Here is a 14,733-nt window from a genome sequence, read left to right as displayed (position 1 = left end):
ACTTTAAACAGTTCATCTCAATTCTGATCATTATGTTCAAAGGCTTCCTCTGTCTAGATGCCAAGTTTCCTCAACTGGACAAAAGCACAGCAAAAATATTTGTTTGACAAGGCCTGGCAAATTTTTGGAGGCATTGTCATGCCGCGGCAGGGCACTAGTCAGGTTGTAATTTGGCTTAATTGTTCTTCCCACAAACAGCAACAATGATTACCTCTAGGCCACTGGCACTCAAAGATGGATTTCTTCCCAGCCACTGTAAAAACCAAAATACGTTCTGCAAACACCTGACTCAGGTTCAAACTGCTCAGACTTAAGATTCTGACCATTTAGTGTATTGACCTGGGACATGTTTTTTAATGAGTTGTCACAAACTTGCCTATGTTATCTGTGTGTGCACATTAGAAACACGGCAATAACTCAGAGAAATCACTGGTCTCCCATAAAACAACCAGTGTTCTATACTCATAATTTGTTCCACCTGCCATGTTTACAAGGCACCCCAAGGAGAACCAGCTTAAAATCCAGCAATCCATCTGCTTCCCAGTTCTAAGGGGTAATTATTGCCTCAACTAAGCAAAGAAGAATGCAAAACAGGCGGCTAACCATGTCAGGTGACTGACTATGGGACTGACTTCCTCACTTAGCTCATCAGCTCTTCTAAGAGCAGCAGGAGCTGTGGTACGATGACAAACACAATTCACCATCAACAAAAAAGGGGGAGAAAAAGAGACAGAGGCCTCGATTCAATGGGCCACCCAGGGCACAAATGGGTTTTATCACTTCTCATGGGCATGTTAAAACAAGAAACACGGGGTGGGGGGGGAGGGGTATAGGTGACCTTATGCCAAAACACAGGTTAAAAAAAAATGATTAAAAACAAAAGAGGGAACGTGAAAGCAGGTGTTTTGTTTCTACTAACTTCCTATTAAATGTACTTCCTTATGTATTCTTTTTTTTTTAAGAAAGCATTAGTTAATATTTACTAAGAATATACAATGTTTTCCTGGCCATGCACACAAAATAGGGCTTGGCCTCCAATACAATATAAACTTAACTGTGCCCAACTAAAGTCTCAGTGACTAAGACTGGATACAAACTGTAAGAAATAGACTGTTTTTACAGGAGAAGGAAGTCCAAGTACAAAAACATATGCTGATGAAATGCACAAAACAAATGCATATTTTCAAGGAAATTCTGCTAATAGAGCTCTTTGGGGACACACCCCAAATGAATTGCAAAAGGTCACACACAACTCCCTCCCTCTGCAATGAGATAGATACAACATACAAATTAGCATATAGAACATCAAGTCATTAAACGTTCCTTGTCAAGTCTCCCGTGGGAAAAGAGGGGAAGGCAGTGGAGTTCGGGAAGGAATAGAGAAAGCGAGTAAAAACGGACAGGTCACTTTGAAAATAGTTCCCAGTCTTTTAATTTTACAGATCAGTAAAAGAAAATATGAGGGTGAGGGTAGGGGTGCTTCTACCCTCCACATCAACACAAAGTTGGCATTTATTTTGCCAAAGTATAACCACCATCCGCTATCATAATTTTTTATGATAAGAAAGCCAGACTCTCAAAATAGAGGATAATCCTTTATATTAAAGTAAACTTAACTTTCTGTAAACTCACTACGTTTTCTTTTTTTTTTTTTTTTTTGTGAGGAGATCAGCCCTGTGTTAACATTTGCCAATCCTCCTCTCTTTTTGCTGAGGAAGACTGGCCCTGGGCTAACATCCATGCCCCTCTTCCTCCACTTTATATGGGACGCCGCCACAGCATGGCTTGCCAAACGGTGTGTCGGTGCGCGCCGGGATCCGAACCGGGGAACCCCGGGCCGCTGCAGCTGAGCGCGCGCACCCAACCGCTTGCACCACCAGGCCGGGCCCTACATTATCTTTCTTTTACAAACGAAAAATATCTTAGAACATATGATGCTCTTCACAATTAATACAGCCCTTGATACAGATTTGGGGAAAGAGTCTTTAGTTTGCAGTTCTGAAAATGTAATTTTCCAATTAAATTGCATTAGGTTTGAGTAACATCTTCCTCTATAATTTCACTATCAGATAGTAAGAATCCCCCTAACTCTGAATGTCTCCTTTCACATTAGTAAATGTGATGATTTGTAAAGATGACAAACTAATGCAGAATGATCCCTGTAAGGTTATGAAGCTATGGCAGCAAGAGACATCTCTAAATTATTTTAGTTTTGTTCTAGCAGAGGATGGCATTTTTAATGTTTGCATGTACCCTGGTCTCTGACTTAACTGCCATAATTAAACAACCAACACATACTCTGGCCTGTGTTAAAGTGGCTGGATTAAAACCAGCTATTTCCCCCTGCTGGTTGGACATGTTTTACATTCTCTACCTCACTGCCTACAGCTTTAACGCTCCCCATAGTACCAAACCCATTTATTTCCCATCCACCGACTGACCTCCTAAAGCATCATTACCACGTCCCCAAAGGCCCTGCTCCTGTCAGTTTTAGTCAGCACAGCACTCAAAGCCATGGTGAGGTTTACCACAGCTCTACAGGAAAGGAAAGCAAAGAAGAAAAAGGCACCAACCCAAACCTTGGGGGATTGCCAACACAGGAAGGTAAGGCCCAGGAACAGAGGGAATCCTATCTGGAGACAGGATGCAAGGCTACAGATCGAAAGGCAGGTTTATAGCCACCCATAATTAGATGCTTCTGCCACTCAATTCTCAGATAGTTAATGGCAGAAGGATCAATATCTACTTTCGAGTTTCATGTACAGCATTATGGCCTTAGCGGGAGACTGGTCTCCTGGGAAGACAGGATGACCCAGGAAATGGGTCTTGGAAAGCATGACTCATGACCAAAATTAATAATTTCATTGGTCTGCCAAATATATTTTCTAAAATATATTTGGAGTTTTTCTTTTGTTTTGACCAACTTTTTCTTTTTTTCTGATAAGACTACTTACCCTGAAGTCAGCCACAGAGAAAATAATTATGCGGAGAGAATATCAGGAATGAATGTAGAATTGAGTTATGTAAACAAAGCCGTGTCAGTTTGAAATGACTTCCCCTGGGTTCACCCACATGCAACCAGAGTGATTCCTGTGCTCCAAAATGGAGTTAAAGTAAACAGCATTACACTCTGCAAATACGCCTCTAGGTTCTACAGACCTTAACTGCTTCAGCTTGTCAGTTTTTCTTTTGTTTTCTTCCTGGGACAGTATCAAGCAAACCATCAGTGGGTTTCAATTTTAAGCTAGATTCGTATAATTCAAACAACAAGCAATAAGTTTTAAAATATACTATTTTGATGCAATTATTTTTCAGAACCAAGCAGAGACTCTGAGGCTTTACAGAGAAAAAATAAAAAATAGGCAGCACAGTATTTCTAATGTATAACTTATGGATATAATTATTTTGTGAAAGTATATAATAAATCTAAAGCTGCACTTTAAAAATATAATAGAATATTGCACCCTGCTAAATGAGGGCCCTAATCATAGCATCTTGATTCACACGTCCCTTCTCATACATGAGTTAATCTTCAAATTACATTTTCCCTAAATAAGTTCTAAAAATTGTCCATTATGAAACATTCTTCATTAATCATAAGACAGTCACTCCTTTAAATTTTACCCAAATTCCTAATACTTCTCAAAGAATACAAGTTCTTCTAAGTTATGAGCTTCAATGGCTTAATCAGGATCTGTCAAGTGATCACAGTGGCACCTTCAGGAGCTCTAAAGAGATTTGTGCCTTTACCAAATATGCTCACAACTCCAAAGAAACTTTCCTTAATCGTGCCAAAACTGACATCCATAGCTCTTCGTATTAAGAACCATTATTTAGCGGGACTGACCCAGTGGCCTAGTAGTTAAGTTTGGCATGCTCCGCTTCAGTGGCCCGAGTTCAGTTCCCGCGCAAGGACCTACACCACTAGTCGGCAGCCATGCTGAGGTGGCGACCCACATACAAAATAGAGGAAGACTGGCACAGGTGTTAGCTCAGGGAGAATCTTCCTCAGCAGAAAACAAAAACAAAAAAACCCCCCATCATTTATTAAGCACCTTTATAACCCAGGCACTGTGCTAGGAGTACATTTAGCAAAGTGGTCTCATTCAATCTCACAGCAACTCTACAAGGTAGGTATTATCATCCCATTTTATGGATGTAACAACTGAGGCTTAAGGAGATTAAGAAATCTGCCCAAAGTCACACAGCTTATAAGGGGCACAAAGGCCAGGGATTCCAGCTCAGGCCTGGAAGATTACACAGCCTGTGCTCTTCTCTCTAAACTACAAGGTCAGGCCAGCCCTGGGATATAAACCTCCTTGATCTTGACCTCATTCACTAGGAGTTGCTTTATCTCTTGGGATTCCAGAAATAAAAGTACACAGGCTTATAAAGGTTGCAAGCTAATGCATCTTCCAGATTTAATGAAGGAATACATTTTTTTAAACAGTCGTAGAAATAAGAAGTTAGATTTTACATTATAAACTATAAACTAGAATAACACATAAAAACAGGTACGAAATTCCATTGGGTTGAACCATATGAAACTGCTATATTTGTAGGTCAAAACAGCCATAAAGGTGCAATCTTATACAATTCACCCTAATAACAGAAGTCTAGTTCTAGGCTCAAAGGGCCCACTCCAGGTCCATTCACAACGCACCCGCAGTGCACACACTTCGTGCCTGCACGTGGCTTCCCGTACCTGAGCAGAAGCTGTTGCTGCTAACGGTCCTCGCTGAGCGCCCAGAGCTGCTGGGGTTGAATTCTCGGCTCTCTTCCTCAGAGAAGGGAGACTCAGAGGCTGGGGACACTTTGTGCTGTTGCTGGGGCAGATGCGGCCGAAGAATCAAACGGGGAATTCGGCTTCGGGAAATCTCCTTCTCATGATGCTGTGCTCTCTGCTCCTTCTCAAAATGGGATATCAAAAAGAAAACAAAAGGAAACTTGTTTCCCCCTCTTAAGTCCTGTCTGCTCCTTCTGGGCTCAGTTTCTAAGAAATCACATTTCTGAATATTGAATCTTCACAGAGAAGTCCTTACCTCAGCTGTTGAAATGAGCTCCAAAACTCTTCTACTGAGCTAACCCTTCTATTCTACTGAGGAGCACACACACATACACTTCCATGCGCTAGCAGGAAGGCCTTTCCACTCCCCCCTGCGATTCCTAACTCACCTTCCCACTCTGGCTTTTTCTATCGCACTCAAGGCTCTCTCAAAGCTCTTTATTACTCACAGAACACACCGGCTTATTACTCGATTTCCTCTAGACTTCCATTTTGCTTCCCCTGAATTAGCTGTGACAATGTGACTTCTGTTTTCCTGTCTCCTCACAAAGTAGACCCCTCTACCTGGAACAACTCTTTCCTGATAGATCGTGCATCTTATCTTTCAAATGCCTCCTCTTCCGGCCAGGATCTTAATTATTCATTAATATCCTGGTACACAAGGCTTGTTGCCAACAGAAAACCAAACAAAAATCCAATACCCGGTAAGATGGCTCCGCCTTGTACATCATGGTCAGCTTTTGTTCTCCTTACAGGGCACCCATAACAAGAGATTTTTCTCTCTCTCCTTAAAAACACAGCCTTAAATACAGAGAGCCATCTCTTGGTTTAAAAAAAAATGCATAAAAAGTAATATGTTGCCAATGTTTTTTCAATTTTTAAAGTGCTTTCCCAATCATTACCTAATTTAATCTTTACAACCCAGACCATAGAGAGAACACTGATTTGTGTCCCTATTTACAGATGAGAAAACTGAGACTGAAAGAGGTAAAGATGCTTAGCCAAGACTGTACATCTTCTAAAAGCAGAACAGGCCTGAAGTCCAGTGCTTTTCAGAGTCACCACCACCCTGCCTTATGAAAATGGATTCCTAGGAGAAGCTCTTTGCAGAAAACCCACTGCTCCCTCCAACCTCGGCAACTGGAAAAAGGCTTCCTATTAGATAACAAACGTTATTTCTGACACACGACCTCCTGCTTATTTCCACGCTGCTTACCAGGAAGGGTCGGTGCCAAAGTAAATGCCTCTGGGAGAGCCGCTCAGCGCAGGAATTGAAGGGAAAGCCCCAGCCGCAGGGAACTGCTAAGGTCGCTCAGGCACCCACCCTAGCCAGGGGCGAAAGCCGCGCCCAGCCTCCGGATTAGTTTTGCACATCAGTCACCCAGCAGGTATCACATGTCAGCCACTCCACTCGGCACACTGCAGACCCTGAACCAGTGCCGGGTCGCTGACATGCTGGAGCCCTTATTTCTGAGTCACCAATACATCAAATCCTTCTTATTCGCATCACACGCACAGGACATCAATTGAGAGCTAGATCCCAAATCCCCAATTTCGGGAAATGGGATTAACCTTCCAAAATCAATCTCCTTAATCCTCGCGTCAACCCCCAAAAGCTTTTCCCCCAGGACCACCTCCCCATCTCCCTGGTCTCATCACCTGAGCAAATGCCCCCTCTGCCTTCCCAGCATCCCCACCACCTCCTTGTCCCCGTTTAGCCTGACTCTAAACGCCACCCCTCCAGCTCTCACCTGACCCGCTTCTCGCCCCCCCAGTGCCCACCTCCCCTCTCCCTCCCGGACACTGCCACCCGCGCCCGCACGACGTGCCCTCCTTACCTTCGTCTCCCGGAGGGGCCCCATGGCGCTGCTGCCCGCCGGCTCCTCGCGCCGCCGCTGCCGCCGTCCAGGAGGAGGCACCTGCGTGCACCGGGGCGAGGAGACCGCGCTGAGCGCGCGCCGGCTGCTGCGGGCTGACGCGCCGCCGCCGCGGTCGCCGTTCGCGCTCAGCTCCGAGGGCGCCCCGCCCCGGCCGGACACGTGGTGCCGCCGCCGCCCGCCGCCGCTCCCGGGGCGCCGCCCCCTCCCGCGACCTCCCTCACCTGCGGCCCCGGGGCGGCTCCTGCGCGCGCCCCGCCCGCCCGAGGTCGCCGCCGGCGCTTCCCCAGGGCCGCGCGCCCCTCCCTCTCTGCCGAGTCCCACCCGAAGCGGGCAGGCGGAGGCTCGGAGCATCTCCAGCCGGGAGGTGCCCGACACCCTCTTTTTGGCACCTGGTATCCAGTGTGAAGGGGGTGCACGTGGGATGGAAGAGCTGAGAAGAGCTGCGACATCATGGAGAGCCAAAATGGAGAAACGGAAAGTTTTTCCCTGGCGGCCCCTCCCTGCCCTCTCGTTTTTAAGTCAACATACAGCTCCCCACAATCACCTCGGCTGAGAGAGACGGGCGCGTCCCCTCCACCCGGACCCCAGCCAGCCCGGTGCTGCAGGGCGGACACAGCATCTCGGCTCCGGGATCTCACACGCTGCGAGTCTCCTTGGGGGATCCGCATCAGAAGGGCCTGGCGTTGGCAGCGCAGCGCCGCGGGAAAGGAACGCCAAGGCCGCTTCCCGCGGGCTTGGGGAAGCCAGGCTGTTTAGGGCGCGAGCAGCCTTTTCTCCAGCTCTGCCCCGAGCCCGGGAGTGAGCCGCAGCTACCCCCCTATGGGAAGGACGCCGCACCTGAACCCAAAACACCGGTTCAAGGCAGCAGTCCACGCCCTTCAAGCTGAGTGCCTCTATGCCTCAAGTTCTTGACCTCTCTGAACTTGAAGTTGATCCTCGTTAAATTGAGCGATAATAATAATACCTACCTCCAAGGTAGCTGGCAGGGTTAGATGAGGAAAACAAAACAGCTATACACAGCTGATTGGACAGAACTTTCCAAAGGGCAATTAAGTCACGTCCAGGTCGTCCATTCACTATTTACTGAGGCCTCTTACATGACAGGCAGAAAAATTTGTGAGGCAGACACATCTGCTCAAAAAAAAGTTCAAAAACCTGTCCAACTGAGGACTTAGGGATCATCGGTTGGGTCATGGGCCTTGATTTATTACACTTGCTATACTTAAATCTTATCTGGTGATGGAATTCAACATGTATAACAACTTAGATGCTCTTTATTCAGAATTGGAGAACATTCTAAGTAGTAACGTAGATGGGGAACAGTCTGATCCTTACATCCCTGTGTCCCACAGGGGAGGACTATGATCCTCGAAAATAGTATTTGAACCTCCACCATCCCCATTTGCCTGCCCTCCAAACAGTTTTTTTCTGAGTCTTCAACTCTCAAGTCTAGGAATGTAGGGTGCGAGTCTATAGACAGCATGACGTCAGAAGATTAGTGAAATCAATTTGCCTTCTTCCTATACCCTAAAAGAAATTTTACTCCATACATCTTCATGCCTTTTCAATCTACTTAGCTCTCTTAAGCAGTGAGGTTGGTAATCTTAGGATTCTTTATTTGGGGGGAAGGGGTGATTAATTCATACTTTCTATAGCCATAGCTGTCTCAGATATGGACTTCAGGAAAGTAATGGTCCAGGATGATTCCTACAATCTTTTATTTCCAAAATTATGAAGCTGAGGACATGCACTGTGAGATAGGAATCAACTGTTAAGGTCAAAAGGTGCTTCTGAGTTCCCCACTGAGAACTGAGAATTGAACTTGGGGGCTTAACAGCAGGACCACCCTCCACTGAGCAGCCCAAATCAGAACCTCAGAGTCATTGTTGACTTCTTCGTTCTCACGTGGCCCCCACGTAGCAGAAACCACCAAGTGATCTCCATGCCACTCTAGTTATAATGTCTTGAATCTGATGACTTCTGTTCTCTGTTGGACTCCATTATCTTCATTTAGAGTCTAAACCACAAACATCCTGGATTATTGCAATAGTGGTCTGACTGAGATTGTCTTGCTTCCAATCTTGCCTCTTATTCCTTTCTCACCAGTTTTTCAATTTTTCCACAAGGCCTTTCTGAAAGGTCAAATCAAGCCATGCTTCTTCATTAAAACCCATTAATGACTTCCTGGTAGTTCTCCAAGTAATATTCAAAGTCCCTAATGTGGCACAAAGGCCTTTTACGATCTGACCTTGTTTACCTCTTGGTCTCATTTCTTGCTACTCCTCTTCTATAGATCCCCCCTTCCTCAGCACCCCACTCCCCCACCCCTTCTACTCTTCGCTCCACATACAAATGGATATGCCTCAAACTGTAGAACTTGCAGTCCTCTGGAGATATTATGTTTTCTTTTTACCTCTAGACTGTTGCACATGCTGGTTCATTTTGTCTAGAGCATTTCTTGCACCCCACCACCCATCCTCCTCAACTCCTAAAGATACATTGTTTCATTTGAGAAACAGCTTCTTCCAGGAAACCTCCCCTGATCCCTCAAGAAGGTCAGTCTTTACATACTTCCAGGACACCTGTATTTAATTTACTCCAGGAGAGCTGTTATGATAAATTCCCTATTTATTTGTCTAGGCAATCAATATATAATAGCCAAATGAACGAATGCATGAATGAGTGAATTCTACAACCCCATAAGGGGCCCATCAGTACAGCATAAAAAACAGACATGACTTCTGTTTTGAAAATGACCCAAATAAAGCTGCCTCTAGTATGTCTTTGTACATGGTGATGGGGTGTGTGCCTAAAAAATCCAACACGTGTTCAGTGAAAGCTTTTACTGCAGAAGTGCAGGCAGTGAGAGACTGTGTGGTAGCCTGTTGTCACCATAGCAACTCTGCTGAGGGAAAGGCTGATGAGTTAGTGTTCAAACGCCTCTTACCTCTATACTTTCGGAACCCAAGCCTGTTTTCTCGCTGTTCTAAAAGGCAAGTTTTACAAATGATAATATCTATGTTGCCTTTAATTTCATTCAAGTGTTTCTCATGTCATTAAGAGAAATGTCTTATAACGTTTGGATTATACCATCAAAGAGATATAATCTAATACAGCATATTATATTCATCTTTCATCTGCTTGAAAACATTCTCATGCATCATTTTCAGTTTCTACTTAAATACTTATTTTATTGCCTGGTTTTGTAATTTTGTGGCTTTTCCTTTAGAAATGAATGTAATGCTGGTTTTTAGAAAATATCAACTGCTTTAGAAGGCTAGAACCTTTCAAGATTATAAATAATAACCCTGCCTAGGCCTGGGAGGGAACAGGGGAGAGAGAGTATTGTAGACTGGGGGAAAAGAAATGTGTTTATGTAATTATCCCGCCAAATCTGGGATAAATTATTTGATTCTTTATGTGAAATTTGTAATTAAATGATTCATACCTTTCATTTGCACACAACTTTATATTTTCAGAGCTCTTTCACATATATAATCTTGTTTGAGCCTCACAAAAATCTTGTGAGGTGTATGTGGCCAATCCTTGAAAGCAGATAAGTGATAAAGGACAGGTTTTTATTGATAGGAACTCCCCAGACTGTGAACTTCACAGAAAAGACAATACAAATGCACAGCCAAAGAGAAAACATCACCACACAACCGAGACACATCGCGGTCCCCACATCCGCTCTTCCTCATGGCTCACCTGCGTACGCTGGGGCTTTCTCGCACTCAGTCAAGGCGGACAGAGCACCAGCTCTTAATCCTAACAGCTGTGTGAGCCAGCACTGCCGTCTGTCTCAGTGACCCAGTGTTGAGAGATCTGCACAGCAACAAGGAGCAGCTGACGTGCTTTACAACACGTCATGAAGAAAAGAAACTGCATTCTGGGGCATCCTGGGATTTTTTTATGATGGGGTGGAGACCCATATTTTTCTTACTAGGGAGAGAGCTGCCCGTTTTCCCGCATGAGTGTGTGTGAGTAATCAACCCTCCTCTTATTGTACGTGGGTTATTCTATGGTTAAAAGGTTTTGAGGTTGTAAAACTGCAATGACTAGAATTCTGCAAGATCACTCCCTGAGGAGGGGGCCCAGAGAGTACCTGGGTCAGAGAGGGGAGGGGGTCACTTGAGGCAAAACCAGCTAGAACATTCATTGGGTTCAGAGTGTGTCAATTATCTCTGCTCTGCAAATGAGTTTTCAGTCAGAGACATCTCTCAGATAAAGCACAGGAATTAAGGGAAAGTCCAAATGAGGAGGCAGAGGTTGGGGGTTGGGGGCTTTGAAGGATGATAAGGATACAGTCGTCTGCTTGCCTGATGGGGGAGCAGACACGAGGTAATCCTCCAAAAAGGGCATCTGCTGTTTGTGGCCTTTTGTCCATTTGTGAGAATAAGGGAAGATACTAGCCAAAGACATAGGTATGGTGATCGTATTAAACAAACTGGGGACGGACACATGGTTGGACAAGTAGGTGTATACCTATTGTGGCAGTGGATTAGAATGATTGAAATTAGGATGCTCTGGAAAGTATGAGTGTAAAGGTTGCCATCCAGGTAGGAGGAACCGAGTTTTGACATTTATCTAATGACTAGACAAGACAGGGAGATGTGTGGGTCTTACAGACTTACAGAAAGGGCAAAGAAAGTTATCTATTATAAGTAGACAAGGAAGGCCTAAATCCAGACGTTGAATACTGGGCCTGAGAGAAAAGCACCTTCCTTTCCCAAGAGACCAAGAGACCAGGAAGTATAAGAAGGGCAGGGCGAAAGCTGCCTGAACCCAGCTGGGTAGCTACCTAGAGAGAAGACAGGAGTGGAGGCCAAGACGTGGCAGGGGCAGAGCAGTGACCCCAGTCTGGAGGCTCCAAGCGATTCCTTCAGCGTCCACAGCGGTCTAGGCTTAGAAATTTATAAATTTAAATTTATAAAGAAATTTATAATCTGGGTCCCCAGAAAGCAGATTGGTGGCTCGGTGTGAGTTACATTAAGATAAAAGAACCTGTTCTCCATTTTATCATTTATTTCCAGGATTTTGTACCTGTCTTCCCGTCAACTTTTCAGTAAAAGTTTTTTTAGACTTCTGCCTTTATTTCTGCTAAAAGCTGGGAGGAAAATAGGATTTTGAGATTGTCTACTCGAAGGACATGAGCAGTATTACAAAATGGAGCAGAGCACCCCTAGAGACCAACTACTATGACAGCAGCTCCAGGAGCCCAGGGACTCCAGGGGACTGCGGGGGCGGGTGTGTGTATGTCTGTGTGTGTGTGTATATCTCTGCAGTTGTAGAGCTGAGGAAAGTTTTTTGTTTTTTTTTTTGAGGAAGATCAGCCCTGAGCTAACATCCATGCTAATCCTCCTCTTTTTGCTGAGGAAGACTGGCTCTGAGCTAACATCCATTGCCAATCCTTTCCCCCCCGCCCCCAAAACCCCAGTAGATAGTTGTATGTCATAGTTGCACATCCTTCTAGTTGCTGTATGTGGGACACGGCCTCAGCATGGCCGGAGAAGCAGTGCGTCAGTCGGCACCCAGGATCGAACCCCGGGGCCACCAGTAGCTGAGCCAGCGCACTTAACTGCTAAGCCACGGAGCAGCCCCTGAGGAAAGTTTTTATTGCTGCTTTGTTTCCTAGGCCACTCCTGTGAACTATTTTCCTTGATCACTCAAAATCTTGTGACCTAGTGAGTAAATTAGCCCTTGCTATGTAGTTGTAGCTCCTCTCTGATCCACGGCAGAAAAATCTGTAGGAAGATAAATCCAGAATTTGGGAATCTGGCCTACATTGTTTCATCTGCCCATGTATCCTCTCTAGCTATTTCTAGAATGCTGTTTAATCAGAGGTAAAAAGGTACTTTTTAAAAAAACTTAACTTTAATATTTTTCTTTTAAAGGTATTAAAACCATATCATCAAAATTTTGGAAAATAAAAGAAAAATATTACTCATCATCTTATTGGCCCTAATATCAATTATCCGTATTCCTTCTGTTAGCATTTTTGGCTCATCTGCTGTGCATCAAAAATAGCACTGTTAAAATGAGAACAGGATTCCAAGTAACATATGGCATTTGGAGTCACTGACGCCATCACATCTGGCTGTTTCTGGATGGCTGTGGTAGGCTAGCATTTCCCAGGAAGTTATTCACCTCTGTTTGTCCTCTGATTGGGCACTAATCTGAGATAAGAGGCTCTCAGTCCTCCTTACCACTGCTGACAAACAGCTAGGGCTTCTGCCAGAAGCACAGAAGTGCAAGGGTGGCTTCCCAGGTCCCCTGCCCTGGTGGCGACTATACCAGCCAAAAGTTTCAAGAAGAGTTGCGGGGGGGGGAGGGAGGGGGAGGATTTGCAAATTCAAGACTGGAGAAATGACCTCAGCTCAGAGGCTGGTAGAAAAACACCTGTGTCCCCTTCTATTCAGAAGCCCAGCTACAGGCTTACCATAGTGTGATGTTAATTCAAGGAAGAACAGAAAGTGAAATGAGTTTCCCAAAGTCTGCCAAGAGATCTGTGACGAAAAAACGTTGTTTAATAAAAGACACAGATTCTCAAGTTTTGTAGGCCGGGATTTGCCTCTTTCTGACTGTGAGACCTTAGACAAGTTGTCCAACCCCTCCAGAACTCAGCATGTGATAAGTGCATGTTCAAAAAAGAAGGAAGGAGAGAAGAAAGATCAGGTCGCACCAGTTAATGTCTTCGGGCAAATTAACTTCTCTGATCTTCATTTTCTCACCTATAAAATAGGCTTAATAACAGTAATTAGCTCATAATACTGTTGCAAAGATTAGACAAGAATCCACGCAAAGCATACCATTTATGTGTGGTACGTGGTTAGAGCTTAAGAGATATCCTCTCTTCCCCAGGATCAAACTATTACAACCACCATTGCTGCCTCCTGCTTGCTTGTTTCACATTCCCCATCCTAAAGATTTTTATTTTAACTTTTATTAAAGGGAAGCATTAACTTTTCCCCAAATCAGTTCTGAGATATAAAGAAACTGAATTTCTCATTAGAAAAGATACTTCTCTAAGAAAAGACAGGATTTTTCTTCCCAAAGGTGGATCAAAAAGGTTAGAGAAAGAGGCATGATAAATGGCCAGATACCTATCATTCATTCATTCATACATGCATCATCCATCAATGTTAATTTCATTCCTATTCTGAGTCAGACACTCCCTCAGACATGGGCCCAGGCACTGGTTCCAGAGTATGCAAAGATGAACAGTGTTTCTCGTCCTCAAGTATCTCACAATCTAATTAACAGAGACGTGGGCATGACCATCAGCTGTTCTGCACTATGACAGATGAATGCCCTGAGAGCTTGCCAGCCTCTGAATTAGACTGGGGTCTGAGACTTCCCGGGGTGAGTTTTGAGATGAATTTTGAAGGATGGATGAATAGGTCCTATTATAATTTTGGCTCCTTCAGAGTTCCTTTCTCTTTATCTCTCCTTTCCTCTTCACTCGCTCTCCTTGCCCTTCTCCCACCCCCTTCTTTCCACTTGGCGAGACTTCTGCTGCCCTACATACTGGTCCCCAGTGGATTCATGCAGAGAGAAGCTCTGGGTTTCCCCTTGAATCTTTACTGTCTGACTGTAACCTTCTGGAAGAAAGAGATTTTGTCTCAGAGTTTTGATTACCTAGCACAGCAACAAGCACAGTACCTGGTGCTTCAATCGATATTTTGTTAATATTTTGTTAATTATTTAAAATTTCAAGAACACCATGTTATACTGCCACCTATTGGTTCATTAGTGAATTTTTCTTCTGACAGATAAAGTAAGTCTTCATAACAAACCTCAATAGTACCTTTATTCAAACTTTCAGCACTTTCAGAAAGCTTTCAAAATTTAAGGCTACACATACCAATGAATAGAATCAATATTCAGTGGGTATGGAATAAGGAGCATGTGCTTTGTGGTCTGACAGACAATGGTTCCAAACTCTTTTCTTCCCTTTACCTGCTAAGCCACCATAGACAAGTATGGTTAAGTCATATTTGTAAGTCTTATTCAGATAGTCCCTACCTTGTATATCCCAGGTCTATTTTTTTAAATTAATAGACTTTA

General features: G+C 44.3%; 1 protein-coding gene across 3 annotated transcripts in view; it reads right to left on the bottom strand.

Moving 5' to 3' along the window:
• The window catches only part of SYBU (syntabulin), a 69,116-nt gene extending 62,405 nt beyond the window's left edge, over positions 1–6,711 (bottom strand). The window contains exons 1-2 of one of the 3 annotated variants that reach the window (XM_014788122.2): positions 6,625–6,711; positions 4,706–4,910 (exon numbers count right to left, since the gene is read on the bottom strand). In XM_014788122.2, coding sequence (XP_014643608.2) covers positions 4,706–4,910; positions 6,625–6,648 — 229 coding nt within the window. In that variant the 5' untranslated portion in view covers positions 6,649–6,711. The remainder of the gene's footprint in view (positions 1–4,705; positions 4,911–6,624) is intronic. The other 2 variants (XM_087447537.1, XM_014788124.2) reach the window with 2 other exon arrangements.
• Between the last annotated feature and the right edge of the window lie 8,022 nt (positions 6,712–14,733).

Source organism: Ceratotherium simum, chromosome 23 (assembly GCF_057802395.1).
Source record: "Ceratotherium simum simum isolate JZ-2026a chromosome 23, ASM5780239v1, whole genome shotgun sequence".
Classification (NCBI taxonomy): Eukaryota; Metazoa; Chordata; class Mammalia; order Perissodactyla; family Rhinocerotidae; genus Ceratotherium; species Ceratotherium simum.
Note: the sequence above shows the minus strand (reverse complement) of the source record. Positions and strands in the feature narration are given on the sequence as shown.